This window comes from Limanda limanda, chromosome 11 (assembly GCF_963576545.1).
Source record: "Limanda limanda chromosome 11, fLimLim1.1, whole genome shotgun sequence".
NCBI lineage: Eukaryota > Metazoa > Chordata > Actinopteri > Pleuronectiformes > Pleuronectidae > Limanda > Limanda limanda.
In genome coordinates this window covers 15,837,284-15,856,117 of record NC_083646.1, presented here as the reverse complement: position 1 = coordinate 15,856,117, position 18,834 = coordinate 15,837,284, and the positions used below count along the sequence as shown (strand labels likewise).

The window sequence follows — 18,834 nt, the reverse complement described above, 5'->3', positions numbered from 1 at the left end:
GACAGTCACCGAGGGGGAGCGGGGCTCACAAAAGGTCAATTCAGTGACAACCGGGCAATTTTTTTCTGCACAGGAAAACTGTGCGATATGACAGAGAGCTCGGGAACAGCTGCTCATTGGACCTTGTCGGGAGATTCTTTTCTTTCAACTACGGCCTACACGGTGAATAATGGACTTTCAATCTTAAAGTTAACTCTTTGTTCGAGTTAACTGTTACTGCAATGCACGCATCATCTGAACCAGATGATTTCCCATCTTGTCCTACAATCATCAATCATTTTCTAAAGCCGTTTTAAGACATGAAGAGAACATGTCTGGAAAATTAGCACTGGACATTCTCTGCACTTTACCTTTCACATAGGAAGAATGCAGCAGGACATTGTCCGATTCAGACTCGTACAAGATGTTTGTATTCTTTTGTTTTCTCGGTTCTTGAGTCAATCGCATGTTCGCAACGTCATTGACATGCCCACTCGCTTGCTGTGAATTCCTTAAAGACTATCCTGCTCTCACATGGGCTCATTGGGACATTCTCCGAAAATTTTACTATGCGGCTGACATTTGGCTCTCACAAACAGCCTCTCTGGATCATATAAAGATAAAGTCCTGAATTCAGTGCATGACTGGAATCAGAGTAAGTGACAGGACAGAAAAATTCAGTCAGAGTGTCTGTGGACTCACCTCGTATTGTGTAATGAGGCCGTTGGGCTCAACAGGCTCCTCCCACTTGAGGAAGATCATGTCATCCAGTGGGGTGAAGGTGAGCGACTCCGGTGCAATGCCTCCGGGAACTGTACAAAAAATCAGTCAGAACAAACATTTGTCGGGGAAATTTCAAGTGCTAATCCCATGGTGAGCCTCTGCTGTCAATATCACAGAAGTGAATGTCACAGCGGCTCAGAACAATGCATCACATGAGCCGCTCAGACAGCTAGTGAGCAGCAGGCTGAGGACATCAGATAAGGACACAAGTTAATTTATAAACTGCATCAATTATGTTATCACAATATAGACATAAGAAGCAGAAATATTTGAAAAGGATATTATAATTTCAAATAATTCTGTCATGGTAAAAATACAATGATAAATATGTCAGACTCCTGCTAACAAACTTGTTTCTGAACGGCACTGAGGGGAAACTGAGCATCTGAACATTCAACTGTACACTGAGTAAACTGTTTTTTGGGCCATTCAGTAGCGGCTCCAGTCCCCAAAGTCTGTCTGAGCACTGCACTGAGGGAGACTGTTATGCGAGATTCAGGCCTGAGGCTAAAGCAGGAGCCAAACAGCCGAGTCGACCGTTATTTTTGAATAGAGTGAGTCTGTAGGACAGAGTTGCTTATTAAGGCTTTCGGCAAAAACGTTCATAATTGACATGTACTATAAGTATATATTTATTTTTACCATCTTTTATCACTTCAGAATTTTTTTTTTATCATTCTCAGTATATCTTTTTCTATAAAATTCTTGTTTGTTTTGATTTTTTTTCATTGCAGAATTGATTTCTCCGAGGCCGCTGTCCACACAATGTGCTACATCACAAAGGAATAATAGCAGATAAGAAATAAGCAGCAAATCCTATCTCAGGGCTGCTGGAGTCTCAGATATGTTTTCCCTTCTGAAAATGAAATGGATCTTTTGTGATTCAGATTCGGCCTCAGGCAGAGGGTCATCCTCTCTTTATTAATGTGTTTGGAGAAGTCAAAGTAGCCAGCAGACGTGTATGTGGTTATTGATATTTGAACCACTAATGATACAGTGGATTTATGTTGACTAAAACTTAAAAGCTTAAAAACATCACAACACAAGATAATGTCACAATATCGGTCTGATTCTGGGAAAGCTCAGGTCGGGATAATCTCTTTTGTGACATTGACTACGGGAATAGTTCAATAATATGAGGTATTCTGGTAAATGAAAGTAATCCGTGGGAGCACAATTTAAAATATGACAATTCTCTCTCTTTCTCTGTGCAGGAAGGGTTGACACAGAGTGCACATGACGCCGGAGGGCAGCTATATTCAGATCCTTTACTTAAGTTAAATTACAAATACTTAAATGTACAAATTATATAAAGAGTCAAAGTCATGCATTTCAAATCTGAAGACGTGTTATCATCAAAAAGCATTGCAGATTAATTGTGACTATGACATTTATCTTCATAGTAATTATTATTAAATGAAGATAATATAATATTAAAACTGCTGTATCACTGCTTGAACAGGGTTTTGATGTAGTGTAGTGTAGGGTCAAAGATAAATCTGAAGGGTTGTGAAATGATTAATTGGGAGTTTTTAGGATTAAACTCAAGGTCTTGTTTTTGTATTTTCAAAATATTGCATGCAGAGTTTTACCTCTTTGGGCCAATTATGTAAATTAACCATCAGAGAAGTTTAGAGGGGGAATCACTCTGCCAGAACTGCTCAGAGTTTGTGGACATCTGACAGGGGCCTAGAGTAAACACTGTTCTTTTAATGAGGGGTCACAGGCCAAAAAGTTTGGGTTTAATCTTCAGCAATGTCCCATGATCTTATTACATTCCAGCTAAAAACCGCTCCCATGTTTTTTATTTTTATTAGTATACCTCATTCTTATTTTTCTTTGTTTCGAAGAGTATATTCATTGTTTCTTTTTGTAGAGAATCAAAATACAACATATTTAATATTGTGAAGTAGAAGAACAAAGCAACATAAAATAGATCTTAAATACACAGCTTGATAAAATGTACTTATAAACACACTGCACTATTTCAGAAAACAAAATAAATGTCGGGTTTATTCGGTATCTTCCAGTGGGACTTACTGTCCTCCTCGGTCTGGAAGGTGACTTCTCTTCCCTCCTTCTTCCCCTCCGGATTGGCCAGTGACAGGCGGACATGGATGCCGTGGTAGGGTGGCAGATCACGCAGCGTGAAGCGCGAGGCATTGTGTTCCACTGCCAGACACTCACGCACGGTGGTGTTGTGGCCGCCACCACCTCCCGCCGTGGTGTAGCGGTAGCACAGGGACACTGAGTAGGTGTGGCAGCGTGTCAGGTTGAACGCCAAATTCTCCCACTGCAGGGACAACTGCCTGGGCTGGAGATCGGTGGCCGAGAGGCCCCGCAGTGCACGCATGGGCTCTGAGGAGGGAGTAAGAAAGATTGAAGAAGAAAAACAGAGAAAAACATTTCTAATAATGGAAGCAGAAATGAAACAAAAACAAGTAAAGTCCTGAAGGGAAAATAATCCATTTAAGAGAATGAAAACAGCGGTAACTTTGTTTTATTGTCAAAAATTTGATTTTAGACAGAACACCCAGCAAATTAGAGTGTAACTGAAGTCCCAGGACAACCCTGCCAGTTTTTCACTTGTTTCCCTCCTACGTGCGGCCGTACTGCCCCATCTCAACTGTTCGCTGCCAGGACAACACTCCCACATCCCCATGGCAGAGCAGGAACTCATGCCAATTGCGCTAATTAATCGGACAGGCTGCGGGTTGTCATCATGCTCCCACCAGTCCCCGCCTATTTCGGAAAGTAAATTGGCCATCCAGTAGTTATACGTCTTTCCTCCCGAGGTTCAATCCACACAGAAAAAATGCCAGAGTTATACAAGGGCATCCACTTCCGCTGGTCACATTTACAGCTGGGTCATCGCGGTGGCCTGTCGCATATTTTTAGAAGGCACCGCGTTAATTCTGGTCAGTGCCGGGTTAACCCTGACTTTCTGCGACGCAAGGGTAAAAAGAGCAACAACTCTGTGTTTGATATCCTCCTCAACTGTTACGGCTGGCTGAAAGACAAAGAGAGCCTCTATGCGCAGAGGCACAGACCAGCCAGTGTTCAGGAGGACGTCTGAAACTGAGGAGAGGATCAGTTAAGCCAAGGACATCCTCCGTATCAATGAAGGCATTAATCGGTGGCCATAACACAATCAATGCCTTTTTGTCAAGCAATATGCTACATAATGTATTGTATGGATTTATTCGTTAAAAGGGCGTGTTGAGTAATGGGCCGGGGAGGCAAGGTATGACAGCAGAGATACGGGGTACAGAGAGGGATCAGTGGAGCTTGAGGTTACTGGCCAAGGTCTTCATTCCTTCACTGAGTCAGTGGGATTCTCGCCGCAGCACAGATTAGTGACTTCAATAATGTGGCTAATGCATCACTGTGCAGGAGCTAATGCAGTAAAACAAGAGTTATCTAAGAAAATGGATTTGAAAGGTGCTTTGTAGATGTGAAAGGACACATAAAAACAATGATATGCACATTTGCTTCATATAATACAATTATTCAGCCATATCTCTATATAACTCCCCGCTACCATCTTCCATCTCTTTCTCTCTCTCTCTCTCTCTTTTATGTGTGCACGTTCACACACGCATAAATTTAAACATGCTAACATTATCAGACATTACAGCCCTATGCCTAATTTCTTATGCATTTATTACTGCCTGCGGTAGAGCAATTATTTTTCAAGTAAAATTTTATGACACTTCCCGTCTATGCTGAAGGCCTCTGCCGTCACTAGCCTTCTCTTTTCATTTGCTGTCTAGCGTCTCAAACTAGATGGAAATATGAGCAGAGCATTAATCTGAACCTCATCCAGAGTAATGTGACTGCAGATAAATGGGTGGGCTCCGTAATCGCAAAGTAGTAGACTGCACCCAGCAAGAAATATTAATGTTCCATTGTTCAGTGTAACTGAGGATTGTCTTAATGGTGCAATTGATAGTCTGCACAGTCTGGGAGCTAAATACAGAGAGGCATTTAACTGCTGAGTTAATGAAAGCAAAGCCAAAGAAGCCACAGTGTGCTCATTGTAGGTTTTCTCAAAGTGGACATTTGTGTCAGTCCCTTCCCCTTGCCTCGTCTTATTTGTCCGTGTGCCATGGGCACCCATTCTCTGGCACCCTGCGGCGTGAAAACTGCAGCCGCCCAAACATGGCCAAAAGCCCAGAGCACCATGTTGATCCTTGGAGACTGGAAGTCAGAGTGGATGTGACAGGTTCTGGTTTATTATCTCTGCGAAAACTGTGACATTGGACAGCAGCAGGACGGAGCAGAGCCTCATCCGTGGAGGGATAAGAACTGACCGTGTCAGACGGGAGGAAATTCTTTATACAGACATCCAGGCTCTTATCCATGCGCAAGCAAAAACACACAAGAGCATATAAATCCAAACAGCCCAAATGTGCACAAATAGGGAATTCTGGCTCCAAATGGAGGACATGATGAACGACATGCCAAGAAAGGCATAACACTTGTGGTCCTAATTTGCCCAATTTTAGTCGGGCTTCAGTGCTGGCTCCCTCTATGGCAGAACGAGAGCTTCGCGGGCAGGGGCCTGCCAGAAGGTTCCTTGACCCAGCAGCAGGTGGAAGCCCATTAACGTAGTTCGGGGACCACCTGCAGTACAAATGCTCGCCTCTCCTCCGTGATTTACTTGAGAGGCTCCAAGCTGTGCTAATGCACCGTGCTGATAATCACAGCAATGGCTCATCAAGCACACCTGGATGGCCATCAGAGCCAGGCGGAGACCATGTTCACATTCACGGCCATTAGTTTTACAGCACCCGCATGAGGACAGCTCGGCACGGTGATGATGCAAACGTGTATGGTGGAGTCGGGCTGGCCACCGTGTTTGTTAGTGATGGGGGATATTCAGAATGACCATGGAAGAGTGAGATTAGTCACAGTGGCCGGAAACAGGTTTTGGTGGGGAAATTCACTTTCATCCTTAATATAAAAAGGATCCAAATATTCCTTCTGTTCCCCTGGATAAATACCTCCTCCGTGAAATCCCCACGACAACCCACCATCTATTTTCTTGTGCTTAAGCCTAATAAGGCCAACAGTGATGGGGAGGGTGACCAGGACTCAGTGTTGGAATGCAGGGTCAGTGGGAGTGGTGAACACCAGATGGTTTGGAGGTTGGTTCAGGGGGAGCTCTGGGAACAAGGTGGTGAATAGACTCTCCTGGAGATAAAGGTGATAAACGCCAGGTGGAGGATGCAGCTCAGTGTAAAAGACACGCTCCAGTAAGAAATGTGAGAAATCAACCCCCAAGCCCACCCCAAGAAATCAAACATTACTTTCTCATTAATTGGTCGCCACAAATGAGAAATAAAGACACAACAAAACTGGAAAAATTAATTCCACCTACATTTCCTCTGTATTGAGCTTGTACTACATCTAAATACCCCCATTTAACAGCTCAGCAAACACAGCAATATTACTTATCCCTCACATGGCTGAACAAGCTAATGTAACAGTGGTTGAAATGTAAATACGTTATTAAAGGCCAAGTTTGGTGACTTTCAGAAACACTGATACCAGCGACTGTGAAAGCAATTTCCGTATGTTGTGAGTCCTCTCTCGCTTCACCTCTCGCACATCAACTTGCCTCGGTTTCACCGTTTCAGTCTCTCACTTTAAAAAACTACCCCCCCCCCCCCACACACACACACACACACACACACACACACACACACACACACACACACACACCCACACCCACTGAGCCACACCACAGTCGTCCCTGCCTAACCCTTCTCTTCTTCTCCCCCCTCATGCAGTCGTCTTTTTTTAATTTATTTATTTTAAATTTCTTGTGTTTCTGGAGTTGGGGAGGGGTTGTGCAGGGATCGGGGGAGAGAGGGCTTTGAGCTCACTCAGAGGGTGCCTGATGAATGGGGGGTGTCTTTGGCTGTTGGGAGAGGAGAGTAGCTTTAATATGTCATTGGAGAGGGGTGTGGGGTGTGTGGGGGGGGAGGGAGGGGAGCGAGGCTCTAGTGGAGCGGGGTGGGGAGATGTGTGAGGGATGGTGTGTGGCAGGAAGAGACCGGTGGGCATAGAAGAAGAGTGACGACCATGGAAGACACAAATCCACAGACTGCCTTTGGGTAACACAAAGCTCTCCATTTTGTGTGCCTGTGATGCTCACGTTGCAGATGCAGGCAGCAGTAATGTCATCCATCTTCATCGTAAGAGTTCCCGTTGGGCTCTATATGTGCGGATGTATACTGAGTTTAACACAGTGAGCATCGGGTGAGGCCGGCTGGTGACCTGCTCTCCTCCCTGGGAGTTCTGACTCTGCACTGTGACGGATGACAGAGGAGCGGAGACGTGTGAAGACAGAACAAAATGTTCAAGCTGATGTAAAGAAAACCATCACATGAACGTCGGAACAGAGTAAAAATAACCAACTATATAATCTGTAAAAGCATAAAACACAAACAAAAAAGAAATACTAATATATATCCAAAACAATAAATCTATTATTGAATTTGTTGAGTGGAGAATTGTTTTGATTACCAGTAGTTTTTTCAAATAAAAATAAAAAAATTCTCAGGCTGTTAAAAACAAAGATTTGGTGCTGTTTTTGTATATATGACAGTAAAATTAACAACCTCTGTGTTGGACATTTGTTTAGATAAAACAAGAAATTGGAAGATGTTACACTGGGATATGGGAATTTGGCATTTTCACTATTCTCTAACATTTTATAGACAAAGCCACAAAAGAGTTGATGGATTAATAATTAATTAATTATTATATTATTGTTAGCTAAAGCCATGTGGGTACTGAATATACATAAATTATTAATAAATTCTGTATAAACATAAATTCTGTATATTCAGTACCTATGTCCCTCAATGTGTTTTCCAAACCTTTACAGTGTAGATCTGTGATCACAATGTCTTCACCACTGTAACCCACAAATTCTAGACCATTTATTGTACTTGCCATATAAAATGTCTCTCTTCTCCAGTAGACACCAAAGAAGTCCGCTCCAGGCTATAGCTTCTCAAGTCAGCCAGCTGTTATCTTTTAAATAACCGTCAAACCAGTATTGCCATGCTCGCAGCGAAGAAAAGTCTCCTTTTCACTCGCCTCAGCTTCAGAGAACTCCAGTGTTAGCGAATGTGTCTTTTCTTCTTAGATAAGTTCACACAGCAACTGAGTCGGTAATTTGTTCCTCTTCTGTTTGAGTTTTTCAGATTATCGTGACAGATGCAGCCTCATAATGAAAGAATGAAGTTGTGTCAAAGACTGGTGTGTGTATGTGTAGCATCAGTACTTTAAAGTCAGGATGTGTCATGAAATTACTCCATTGATTGTAAAAAGGAAATATTTATTTTTATTATTATGCTCTAGATTACATGTGTAAGTCAATGCAATTTAGAAAATCACAGAGCAGCCTCCTGCCCCCGTGCCTGTGGATTCGACCCAACAGCCAGGTGTTCAGCCCAATCTATTCCCCTTTTCAGGCTCTGGGTCATGCATCACCTAAACAGTGGCTGCTGTGATTCCCTGAAGCGCTTTACACGTTGCATAATGGGTCCTTTCAGATTAATGTCCTTTTCCAATAAAAAAAAAAAAACACCCTCTCATACTTGGTAAGACAAACACAAATCCCTAAATGGGAAATACTAAACAGTTATCTCTCTAAACAGGACGACATACAACAAGATCCATATGGATGCAAATTTCTGGCCATGAGAAGATGCAAGTGATAATCTCAAGAATAACAAATGGATAAGAGCTGAGGAGTGGAGGATGTGCTTTCAGCTTGAAATGCAGTAGCAGCAGCTGGCCAGTTTATCGCTGGAGCAAAAGCATTGTCATGTTTTAAGTCAAGCATCAAAATGCACTGCTCTGCTATGTGAATGGCTGTGTAGTTGGCATTAGCTTAAACCTAAGCTGAACCTTGAACCCATGTTAGGGAAAATAACCAGGGGGTTGGGACCCTTCAGGGGGTGTCAAGATGAATTGGAGGTGTCACAAGATATGAGGAGGGATCATCTCTTTTTCTTGTAAATTATTTCATATTTTCATCCTCAACAGGCCTCTATAGGCTCAGGAGGTAGAGTGGGTCGTTCACTAGACAGAGGGTATTTGGTTAGATTACTGGCTCTTCCAGTCGCCATGCTGAAGTGTCCTCTTGCAAGACACTGAACCCCAAATTGCCCAGTGTATGAATGAGGTGATACAATCCATTTAAAACATTAAACAGCCAAAGTCGATAAAATCCCTCACTAGTTGTGCAGAGATCTATGAGCTCACCTGCACACTTGGTCCTGCTCACAAGCGGCGGTCCTGGAGGCCCAGTTCCTCCCTCTCCGGGGCGAGTCAGCAGCACACTGATGTGGTACTCCGTGTCCGGATCGAGATGCCAAAGCTTGTAGGTGACCATGTTGACCCCGTGCACCTCCGACCACGGAGACTGACTGGCGCGGTACTCAATCTCCTTCCTGATGATGGGGCCGTCTCCCAGGATAGAGTTGGTGTTGAGCTGGATGATCAGGTAAGTGGAGCCGGCACGCAGCAACTGCGGTGGTGCGATTGGGGACGGAGGTACTGGGAGAGGGAATGAGAAGGAGTTCATTTTTCTGTTTTCCTGTTCATACACTAATCAAGTGATTGCTGGCAGTGCCGTAGCACATGCACATGCATATTCTATGCCGGTAAAGTTATAGTATTATGTGCAGCTGTGGCTCGAGTTTCATCCTAGCCTCCCCCATTCCACATGCTGAAGTGTCCTTTGGCAAGGAACTGAACCTCAAACTGCCCAAGACAGCTTTACGGGCAGTGTGTGACCGATGTGTGATAGAGAGGCTGCACATAGATGCACTGTATAAATGTGTGTGTTTGTGTGTGTGTGTGTGTGTGTGTGTGTGTGTGTGTGTACTGGCAAAACTGTACCCTAAAGCACAAAGAGTGGTCATTAACACTAGAAAAGCTCCATATAAATAAAGAACATTTATCAGTTATTCATTTTACTCGTCGGCTGAATGCAAACGGATGTGTCACTGCCAAGCTCACTGTGTCTGCAGGGACTTCAGGATGTGAGCAGGTCAAACGTTGTTCAAATAGCAGATTAGTCATACATATTAACGAAGGAGGCCTTTATTTTAAGCAAAATATGGAGAGAAAACACAGCCGTGAGTGCAGCGCGCTGAGTGTGTGTGATCCTTGTATCTAAACGATTGAGTGTTCTTCTTCTAAAACCGACTGCTCTGTCCTCACAGCTGGTCACCATCATGAAAGAGGACACTCTGCATCGCTGTCGGTAAAAACTGCCAAACCAAAGATTCATTCCAGAGCCCATCGGTCAAATGTCACTTAAAGGCAGAACCAAGCCACTGATCAATTACACAGACAACAGCGTGCAGGAGGGGAGAGAATGCAAAAAGAAACGAGGACAAAGCATGGGAAAAAGATCAGAGTTAAATCTGTGGCTGTGACTAATCCTTCATCCCGCAGAGGCGCCTCTGTCTTTTATGTTCCGGCTCTCTGTGGGCTTTCAACATAACCAGCACCTCACCTCTACTCTCCACTGCCTCGACTCTGCCTGCAGCAGCTCATCTTTCCTCTATCAGCATCTCCACCAATAATGAAAGGGCAAATTTGGGCCACAGGCAAGCGGCAAGTGGGGCCAAATGTTAAACGACTGAGTCGTTTCTTTCACGGTTAAAGTTCACAGGTCTAGTAAATATGCAGGTTACTTTCTGTTCATTTAGTTTTGTTTATTCTGAGCTTCCTTTTTTTTCCCTTGGCATATTAATAGCTGTCTTTTTCACAGTTTCCCTCAGCATACGCAGCTATTCTGAAACAGAACATCACTCCCGCTGCTACTCTATATTTGATTAAGTGTTTTTTATGTACTTTAATAGGCTGAAAAACCCTGAAAACACAAACATCAAATGTATTCAAAAACTCTGAGGCCACAACAACAGCCAGAGAACCTTTGGGAAATGCTTTATTCACTGTGCGGATATGTTTCTGTTCCTCTATGGGGCAATGAGGGAGCTTAATCCTGATTCCTGCCTGCAATCTGCGGTCTTGAAATGAGTTGATCCAACATATTAAAGGGACGATTAGTCTCCTCTTAGTGGGGCGATGGGTGGGAAAGGCATTTATGAAAGTCTCGTTGAGGACTCGGCCTCAGCTCCTGTAATATAGATTATAGAGTCACAGCCGGTTGACTAGAACGTGACTTTCGGCTTCATCTACTCATGATGCAGAATGACCTTTTCCAGAAATAACTACTTTGAACCGATTACAATATATAGCGAGAACTATATGCGGCCTTATTTGCAGGGAGTGTGAGCACATTAAATGGGTTTCATGGTTTCTCTTTTAGAGCTTTTGTTGACTCCTAGTTTAGTGGCAGCTGCTGGGTCGGTAGCACTTTGGCAAAGGGGCTTTATTTTGAACTGTACCAAACCAGACAATGCTAAACAGATTCCATGCTTCCTTATCAATCAAAAGGGATTTACTTCATGCATTAAAAACAGTGCTGACAGGAGGAGCATGCGGCAGAGGACGAGGAGAAGGAGAATCTTTCACATCCTCATTCCCCCTCCTCGTCTTCCCGTTGCCTGGAGTGCGTTATGCCAACAAACCATCCCACAACCATGTCATTACTATGCTGTCAAAGTGGTGTCAGGCTGTGGGGTTGAAATGAGTAATGGGAGTGAGGTCACTATCTGTGGTACATGATATGACAGGGGCTGCAGGAGTCCAAGTCAAGAGAACAGCTCGTTGACAGGGAGTTGAGGAGCTGTGTGTGGCAGCCTGTTTGACAACTGCAGCTCAGAAAACAATACATGTCAGAGACGCTGCATTCGCCGACTAAAGAGCCGGCGTGTGTGTCGAGGGCCGCAAACTTTGTGATTAAGGAGTTTTGTGGATAATCAATTCGAAATAGGAGTCCATAATACTCTCTATTGTGCACAGATGTTGTCCTATGGGTGATCCGGAAAACCTTCACACTAGTGCGCCTGTTATTGTTTGTTATGATCAGTTTCATTTTTAACTCATCTTTAAAATCACAGACAGTAACTTACCGTGACCAGGGAGAGCAGAAAATCACTCGCTATCATAATTACAGCAGGAAAGAAAAGATGCTCGGGGGCGAAAGAGAGTGAAAGGCAAGGAAGACCAGACGAGATCATTACAGACAAAAATAGAGAGGGAGTGTTTACCTTTGACGACGAGTTCAGCAAAGTTTGAGGCTCCGGAGCCCCTGGGGGACTGAGTGACACAGCGGTAAAGGTCTTGGTCTGTCCGCTGGATGCTGTCTAGCTGGAAGGATACCACAAAGCGCCGGTGACTCAGGTGCTTGACCGATGCTGTTGTGAAAATGTCCCCGTTGTGTCTCTGGAAAGCAGGAAAAGGGCAGAGTGAGAGAGCGAACAGGATGGGTCAGCATGTCCCTCTTAAGTTCACAAACGAGTGAATGTCATCTCATAAAGGGTAACATGTGCCATAGCTGCGGACAAAAACAAATGTCACGGATACACATACACACAGAAATACAGATTCACAATAGGTCAATATCGTGTTTATTATGTACATGTGGTGTTGTATCCATGAAGTAGGGGGACTTGTGGCAGACAGAGTTGAATGGTCAGAATTATAGCTTCAAGGGTCAAGATATCAACAACTGTTCAAGTCAGGCTCCCAAATTCCTGAATCCTACACTTCCCATGATGCAACATCTTCCTTACTCCATGGGTTGAGTGTGTAATACAGGCCTCATGACACACACAATACCTTACACACCTGTCGTAACAGTAGTAAACAAGAGCCCCATGAAGTCATAAAGACCACTGAGCAGCCTCAAAAAATAAAATGCCTGAAATTAATGAGAATGTTTGTTTCTTATTTGTTTGTATTTTAAAGCAAAATCCGCCAAAACAACTTGACAAATCACCACGAAATTTGGTGGAAGGACGTATGGGTCAGGGAAGGTTCCATAAAATTACAATTAAAAATCTGATGTTTTTCAGCATTTTCCTTGATTTCTCAAAAGAATAATTAGCGGAGCTTGATAAAAAATAATCAGACATGTTTAGTAGACTGATATTAATGAGTGTTCATTTTTGTGCGGATCCACAAAAAAATTCAGATCTTGGGAATTGAATTGTTGGGCCTTGGCGCAGGTTGCTCTACACGAGTCCCATTGTAGTTCACTCAAAGTCATTATCAGCTAACATCACCCACATTGTAAAAAGTCAAATAGTGATGGGTCCTGTCTAGACCTGGTATTCACATCTGTCCCAAGAGAGCCAATCACATATGGTCAGTGCTAAGTTAGTCTTTTCACACCTGGTATAAAAATGCGTCCTGAATGTGTCTCTTCCCACTTTAAGCAATCATGTATGTCATCTGTGTTTCACTAAGGCCAAGTGATCTTGTTTTTACCCAGTCTGACAATAAAGATGTGTCCAATATAACAATGTTCAAAATGTCCCCTGGATAGGTACCTAAGTGCATGCACACACAGACAGACAGACACGCACACACACAGACAGACACACACACACACACACACTACTCTACCTTGCCTTTATAAGAAATTATTACCAAGTGAATTCCCGGGCCTCTAAACTAATAACGTAGCAAAGGACTTCATTTAAAAATGATTGCTATCTGGGTCAGTTCTTATGAGATACATGTGATTAAAAAGGAGAGCAGACCGATTGTGTGTAATTTAATTAGAATGGCAGGACCATCTCTGATTTAATTACACAATATGACAATCAGACATGAAAACAAATTCAATCTTGTTAAAATAATGGTGATTATGTGGGTGATGCATGTCATGAATATCTTTCTTTAACAGAGCCCATAACCTCAGTCGTCCTCAGTGTGCAATTAAACAGTAAGATCTGGGAGACAGATGGATTTCAATGCATTGAGGTCTATTCAGTTTAGATGGGGTCAAGGATGAATGGCAGAATGCAGACTTAGTATTTTAGTTAAAAAAAAATAGAAAATAAAAAATTGAAATGGCAAAGATGACTGGTGTCAAGCAGAAACAGAATATAAACCTGCACTCAGACCAGCACATACCTCTGCCAAGGCCAAACAGAATGTCTTGACACATCTGTCCGATCCACATTCATTTCTAGGTCTTCACCAGATTGAATAGATGCATAGATCTCAATACAATTAATATGATGGTTTTTAAAAAAATCCTGTATCTGGATCCACACAAAAGATTTTATGGACTAGTTCCTGGCTGTTGCCTCATGTCTCCATCATGTTTGGCAAAAATCAGTTTTTCGCAAAATCCTGCCGACAAACAAACAAATAAAACGGACACAGATAAAAATATTCTTGGCAAAGGTGAAAATATATGGTTTGGAGTGGACTAAGTAGAGAAATAGTGATAGAGATAAAGAGGAAAAACAGAGAGACAGAAGAAGATTCAAATGAATCTTGCATGATGCATCTAGCTGTTGCACCGTGGGGGACATTTCTCACATTTGTTCCACACCATTAAAACCACTAACATCCGTCAACACTTTGGAGCTGACATTTTTTCCGCATGTTTCCAAGCCTTGCTCTTGTTTTGAAATGGTAAACACTAATGTTGATACTCATCCCTCAATTGATAGCATGTGAGAAAACTGGGATTAAAAAGGAGATCTCTGGGTTATGCTCGGCCATCCCGGCTTCTGTATTGCTTCATGATTTGGGGCCATCCCAAAAACAAAAAAAACTGAGGCCAAGCCGTCACAAACAAACACATAAACACATACCCATGTATTACGGTTAAGCAGGCAACAAATCATGTGACAGCAGGAAAAGGAAAGGAAACTTAATCTCACACTCCTGAAACCTCCCTGCATCTTCTGTATCTTTATATTACAGGAAGGAGGCAGGAGAAATTAAATAAACACAAGATCACTTCAAGTTACATAAACAATCTGTCTGAAGCTAATTTGCAATGAAATGACAAAAAAAAAAATCTGCTAGGCATGGGCAGCCAAGACGGTTCTGCAGCTGGTAGAGCAGACTCCACAGACACAAAGGGGCACAAGAGAAATCCACAGTGAATTGAGTTCATGTGGAGAAAAGAGGTCTGAAAGATGAGCGTGAAGCAGAGAGAGCAGCAAAGAGGAGAGGAGGACGGCGAGCAGGTGGAAGAGAAGGAGGCAAAGAGCAGAGTGGCCTGGAGATCTTATTACACCAGACGCCTGTACGGTTATGCCAGCTAATTACCCAACGCATTTGTCTTCATCCTTTGGGTTTGATAAAGTGTTCAGAGAGGTGGGAATGAGGACGCCTCAATTACATGAATCACACATCTCCCGATTTTCAAACAGTGCAGTAGGTTTGCCTAAGGTCAACCGTGATTAACATGGTGTGGTGGGTGGTAAGATGTTGGCAAACACACAAAATGTGTGGCTGCACTGTAATTGCAGAGTGAGATGAAAAAGGAAATCCTTCAGCACAATGGTGTCATGGTGCTTTAATGATTTTTCTTTTCGCTCCTTTAATCATCAGAGCTAAATAAAGAGAAGGATTTTAAGACCACAGACTGATTCCCACTACACGGCCCACCTGACCTTCATAGAGCCGCCATTTTACAGGAAAAGATAGATTTTCTAATAAGTAACTTTTCAAAGGCGGTGAAGTAAGGAGGCTTCAAGGCCCTAATGACCTTCACAGTATTCATGCTCCGACTGCAGTCTTCATTTAAGCACAAACATCTTGGAAACATAATGAGCAGTTAAACATGCTCCACTTGAAACACATTAGTGTATGTACACAGTCCAGTTCCACAATGGGGTTAGAAAGAGAAAGTCTTCGACCTATGCTAGAAGCATTAAGTAACCTCAAATAAATCTAAAAGACAGTACAGACAGCAAAGACACTAAACTGCAAAAAGGTGTAAAATAACTACAGGGCAGATGGTAGTCGTTTTGTGTCTCTTTCTGTCTCTGTTCCTTTTTCGCACTAAATCGTATCCGTACCAGGACCATTAACAGATCGATCACTGAGAATTATTCAATTTCGACAGAGCTTTTCTATTTTAAACAGCAAATACTTTCTAGCCTTTATAGATCGAAAACGTGTGAAAATTAAACTTGTTTCTTTTTCTCTTAAATCAAACACTTTAAGATGCACCTTTTTTTATGTTTGTCTTTGTTTATTTACTTGACATGAGAGTATTTATTTTCCATTAGAGTACTTCCTAATAATTCCTCCAGTTCAATGAGATATCTCTCCCCTTCTCTAAAATATAGAGCATGGAAAAATACCCGAACCAGTTTTATCTCCATTTGTGCTGTTGACTGTTCTGTATGTGAAAAACGTACAAACTCCCACACGTCTAAAGTCAGACACTCGTGCTCTTTCAGCCGCCATTAAACCACTCACTCACCTCCAGCAGGAACTTCTCGGCCTCGGCTGCCCTTCCAGCAGCCACACACTGGAAAGTGGCATTTTGCCCGGCGTTGACCTCCTCGTCTCCGAGCCTGGAGAAGTGCGGTGCCTTATCTGAAGAGACAGACAGACAGAGGCACACAGTGAGCTCCACAGACTCCATTACCTTTCAGCCATGCGCAGCGTCGGTCGACTAAACAGGACATGTTTTTATCTGGGCTTTTTGTTTTGTGTTTTTAAATACACAAACAGGGAATTTTTTGCTTGAGAGAACAATGAGCTTTGTCAAATGTTTGTTTATAATTAAATTTATTTCGCCAACATTGTCTCAGGACATAACGCTGGAAGTTTAGCATAAAATTAAACTTTTTGGACCAATTTGTTTCTTCTCCACTGTGCTTTATGCGTTGTGTTAATGAATAAAAAAGGGGAGATTATTCGGATGCATATTGAAGCATGTAGCTGCTCACGGCAGTTAGCAACAAAATAAATCAACTCGAATAAAGCTGCAGGGAAAGAACAAGAGAAAATGAAACTGCTTTTTTTCTTTTAATCCTCTTGGTTATTTCATGTAAAATGAGTCGACAGTGGAGGAGAGAAGTTGGTCCTATCTTCAGATTCTCCATAGCAAGAGTGTATGTGTCCATCGTGACGTCAAAATGATTCCCAAATTTGTAGTAAACAAGTTCATAATTTGTTATTTAAGATAGAGTGTGTATAAGTGTGTAATGTTGAGAAGTTCTGTCCATCAAGATAACCTACAAATAAACGACATTAGATCAGAGGTGATTTACAGATGAGCAGAATCTGACAGAGTCTCTGCAGAGAAGAGTCTGTCCTTCACGTTTTGACGAATATTATGTCCCAGAATACTGCGTGGAGCTGCCAATGAGTCAGTGTGTGGGAGTCGCCCTCTCATCCAACTCCATGATTAACAATAGAGCAGTGAGAACCAAACCCCTGCGGAGCCAAATCACTGGGTAAACGCTGGCAGCGCTGTCTGCCATCATCTCTGAGAAATGGGGTAGGACGAGTTGACATGTCAGTCTCGATGATTGACAGGAGGAAATGGCAGAGCAACAGTGAACCAGAGCATCGGGGAGAAGCAGGCGTTTGGCTCTCGCTTGGTTCTGCACGGTGCCGCTTAGGAGGGGGCTGACGATATGTTGATCTACTTTGTGCGCAGTGAGGAGGACGCCTGCTTTTGTACCCCACAGGTGGCCATGTTTCCTTTGAGTGACTCTGCCTCCTAAGGTTTATTCATTATTCATGCCCGAGAGCCGAACATAAATAACACCCAAAATGAGCGTGAATGGAAAAAAAGGCCTTAGAGTTGGCATGAAGTGCAGTGTTACAGCTAAATGTGTCAGATCTTATCCCCGGGACTCTTTAGCCTGGTTAATATTTCACTGGGCTGTAGCGCAGGGTTTTCGGAGTCAAAGACCGAGACTCAGAAGAATAATTTTAAAATGTCAAGCATGCCTTGACTACAATTCACAAAAAGGAACTTGTTATTATTTTATTTATTCGTGTTTTTTTTTTTTTTTTACAATGCGACATTTCCATTGTCACTCTTCCTTCTGTCTTCACAGTCCTCGCTGGCGAGTAATGCAGGATGGCCGCGTGCCACATCATAAGGCCTGCTCAGGTCTTGATGAGAGTCCTAATTATTTAATGGCCACAGTGGGAGCATTCAAGAGAAGCCATCTGCCGTCTCTGGGTGGAACTGGGCGGCTGACTGTGCGGTATGCGTACAGTCGGGGTACGAAGCAATGTCATAGCCGGTATGCGTTTAATCTCCTCCACTCCTCTCCTACATGACATCCTTGAAAAGTCCATCTCCAAGCACTCCAGTGCAAACAATGGGGAATATATAAATATTAACAAGGAGAATCCCGTGAGGGTGAAACATCCTTCAAGCTTGTGTCAGTTACACGAGTCACTTGGAATCAGCGTGGCCGTGAGTGTTACATGTCCTACGAGCCGACAAGAGCTCTTGTGCTCAGCGCTGGACCATACAGGGAGTGTGTAAGAGACACCGCTGCACTTTGTCCAGGTATTAAGCTCAGGTGTCTGAGTGAATATGTTTTACAAAACGTCCTCGGGGGGCTGACAGCAGGCCCTCACTTTTCCACCACTGACACAAAAAGCACTCTGCTGCAGGGGGCTATTGGTTACCAAGAAGAAGGGGGAAAAAAACACTCTGAAGAGAAGGCATGTTCTTTCATAAGGGTTTGAAATGTAGTGCTTGATGGAGGGGGAAAAAACATGCACAAAGTAAGTTGTGACAAAAAGCTACAGGACTCTTCCAGGCAGGCCAGAAAACATGACAGTGTAGACTTCCTGAGAGAGAAAATTCAAGATTTCACTGATTAACAAATCAATTTGTCAGTCAAACCAGGCCGGAGGCAGAACAGCAGGTGTGTTTTCAGGAGGGGGGGGGGGGGGGGGGGTTGGTGAGTGGGGGGGAGGTGAAGCGAGTGTTGGCATTTGGGTGTCGCAGTGTTTTAATAGCACTACTGTCATCGCAGGATGCCTCAGGACAGCCTGCAGTACCAATAAAAAAAGGTCAATCAGCCATTACTCCTCTCCTCATCCTATTAATGTTTCATGCTGCTTTGAAATACATTTTCCAACGCCCCCCAAAAAGCCACTAAACCTGTTTTA

General features: G+C 43.2%; 1 protein-coding gene across 1 annotated transcript in view; it reads right to left on the bottom strand.

The window, feature by feature from the left end:
• Nucleotides 1-18,834, bottom strand: part of ptprub (protein tyrosine phosphatase receptor type Ub) — a 165,003-nt gene that overhangs the window by 46,142 nt on the left and 100,027 nt on the right. The window contains exons 5-9 of the mRNA XM_061081460.1: nucleotides 16,166-16,281; nucleotides 11,973-12,147; nucleotides 9,049-9,342; nucleotides 2,803-3,120; nucleotides 682-791 (exon numbers count right to left, since the gene is read on the bottom strand). Of these exons, the coding sequence (XP_060937443.1) occupies nucleotides 682-791; nucleotides 2,803-3,120; nucleotides 9,049-9,342; nucleotides 11,973-12,147; nucleotides 16,166-16,281 (1,013 nt within the window). The remainder of the gene's footprint in view (nucleotides 1-681; nucleotides 792-2,802; nucleotides 3,121-9,048; nucleotides 9,343-11,972; nucleotides 12,148-16,165; nucleotides 16,282-18,834) is intronic.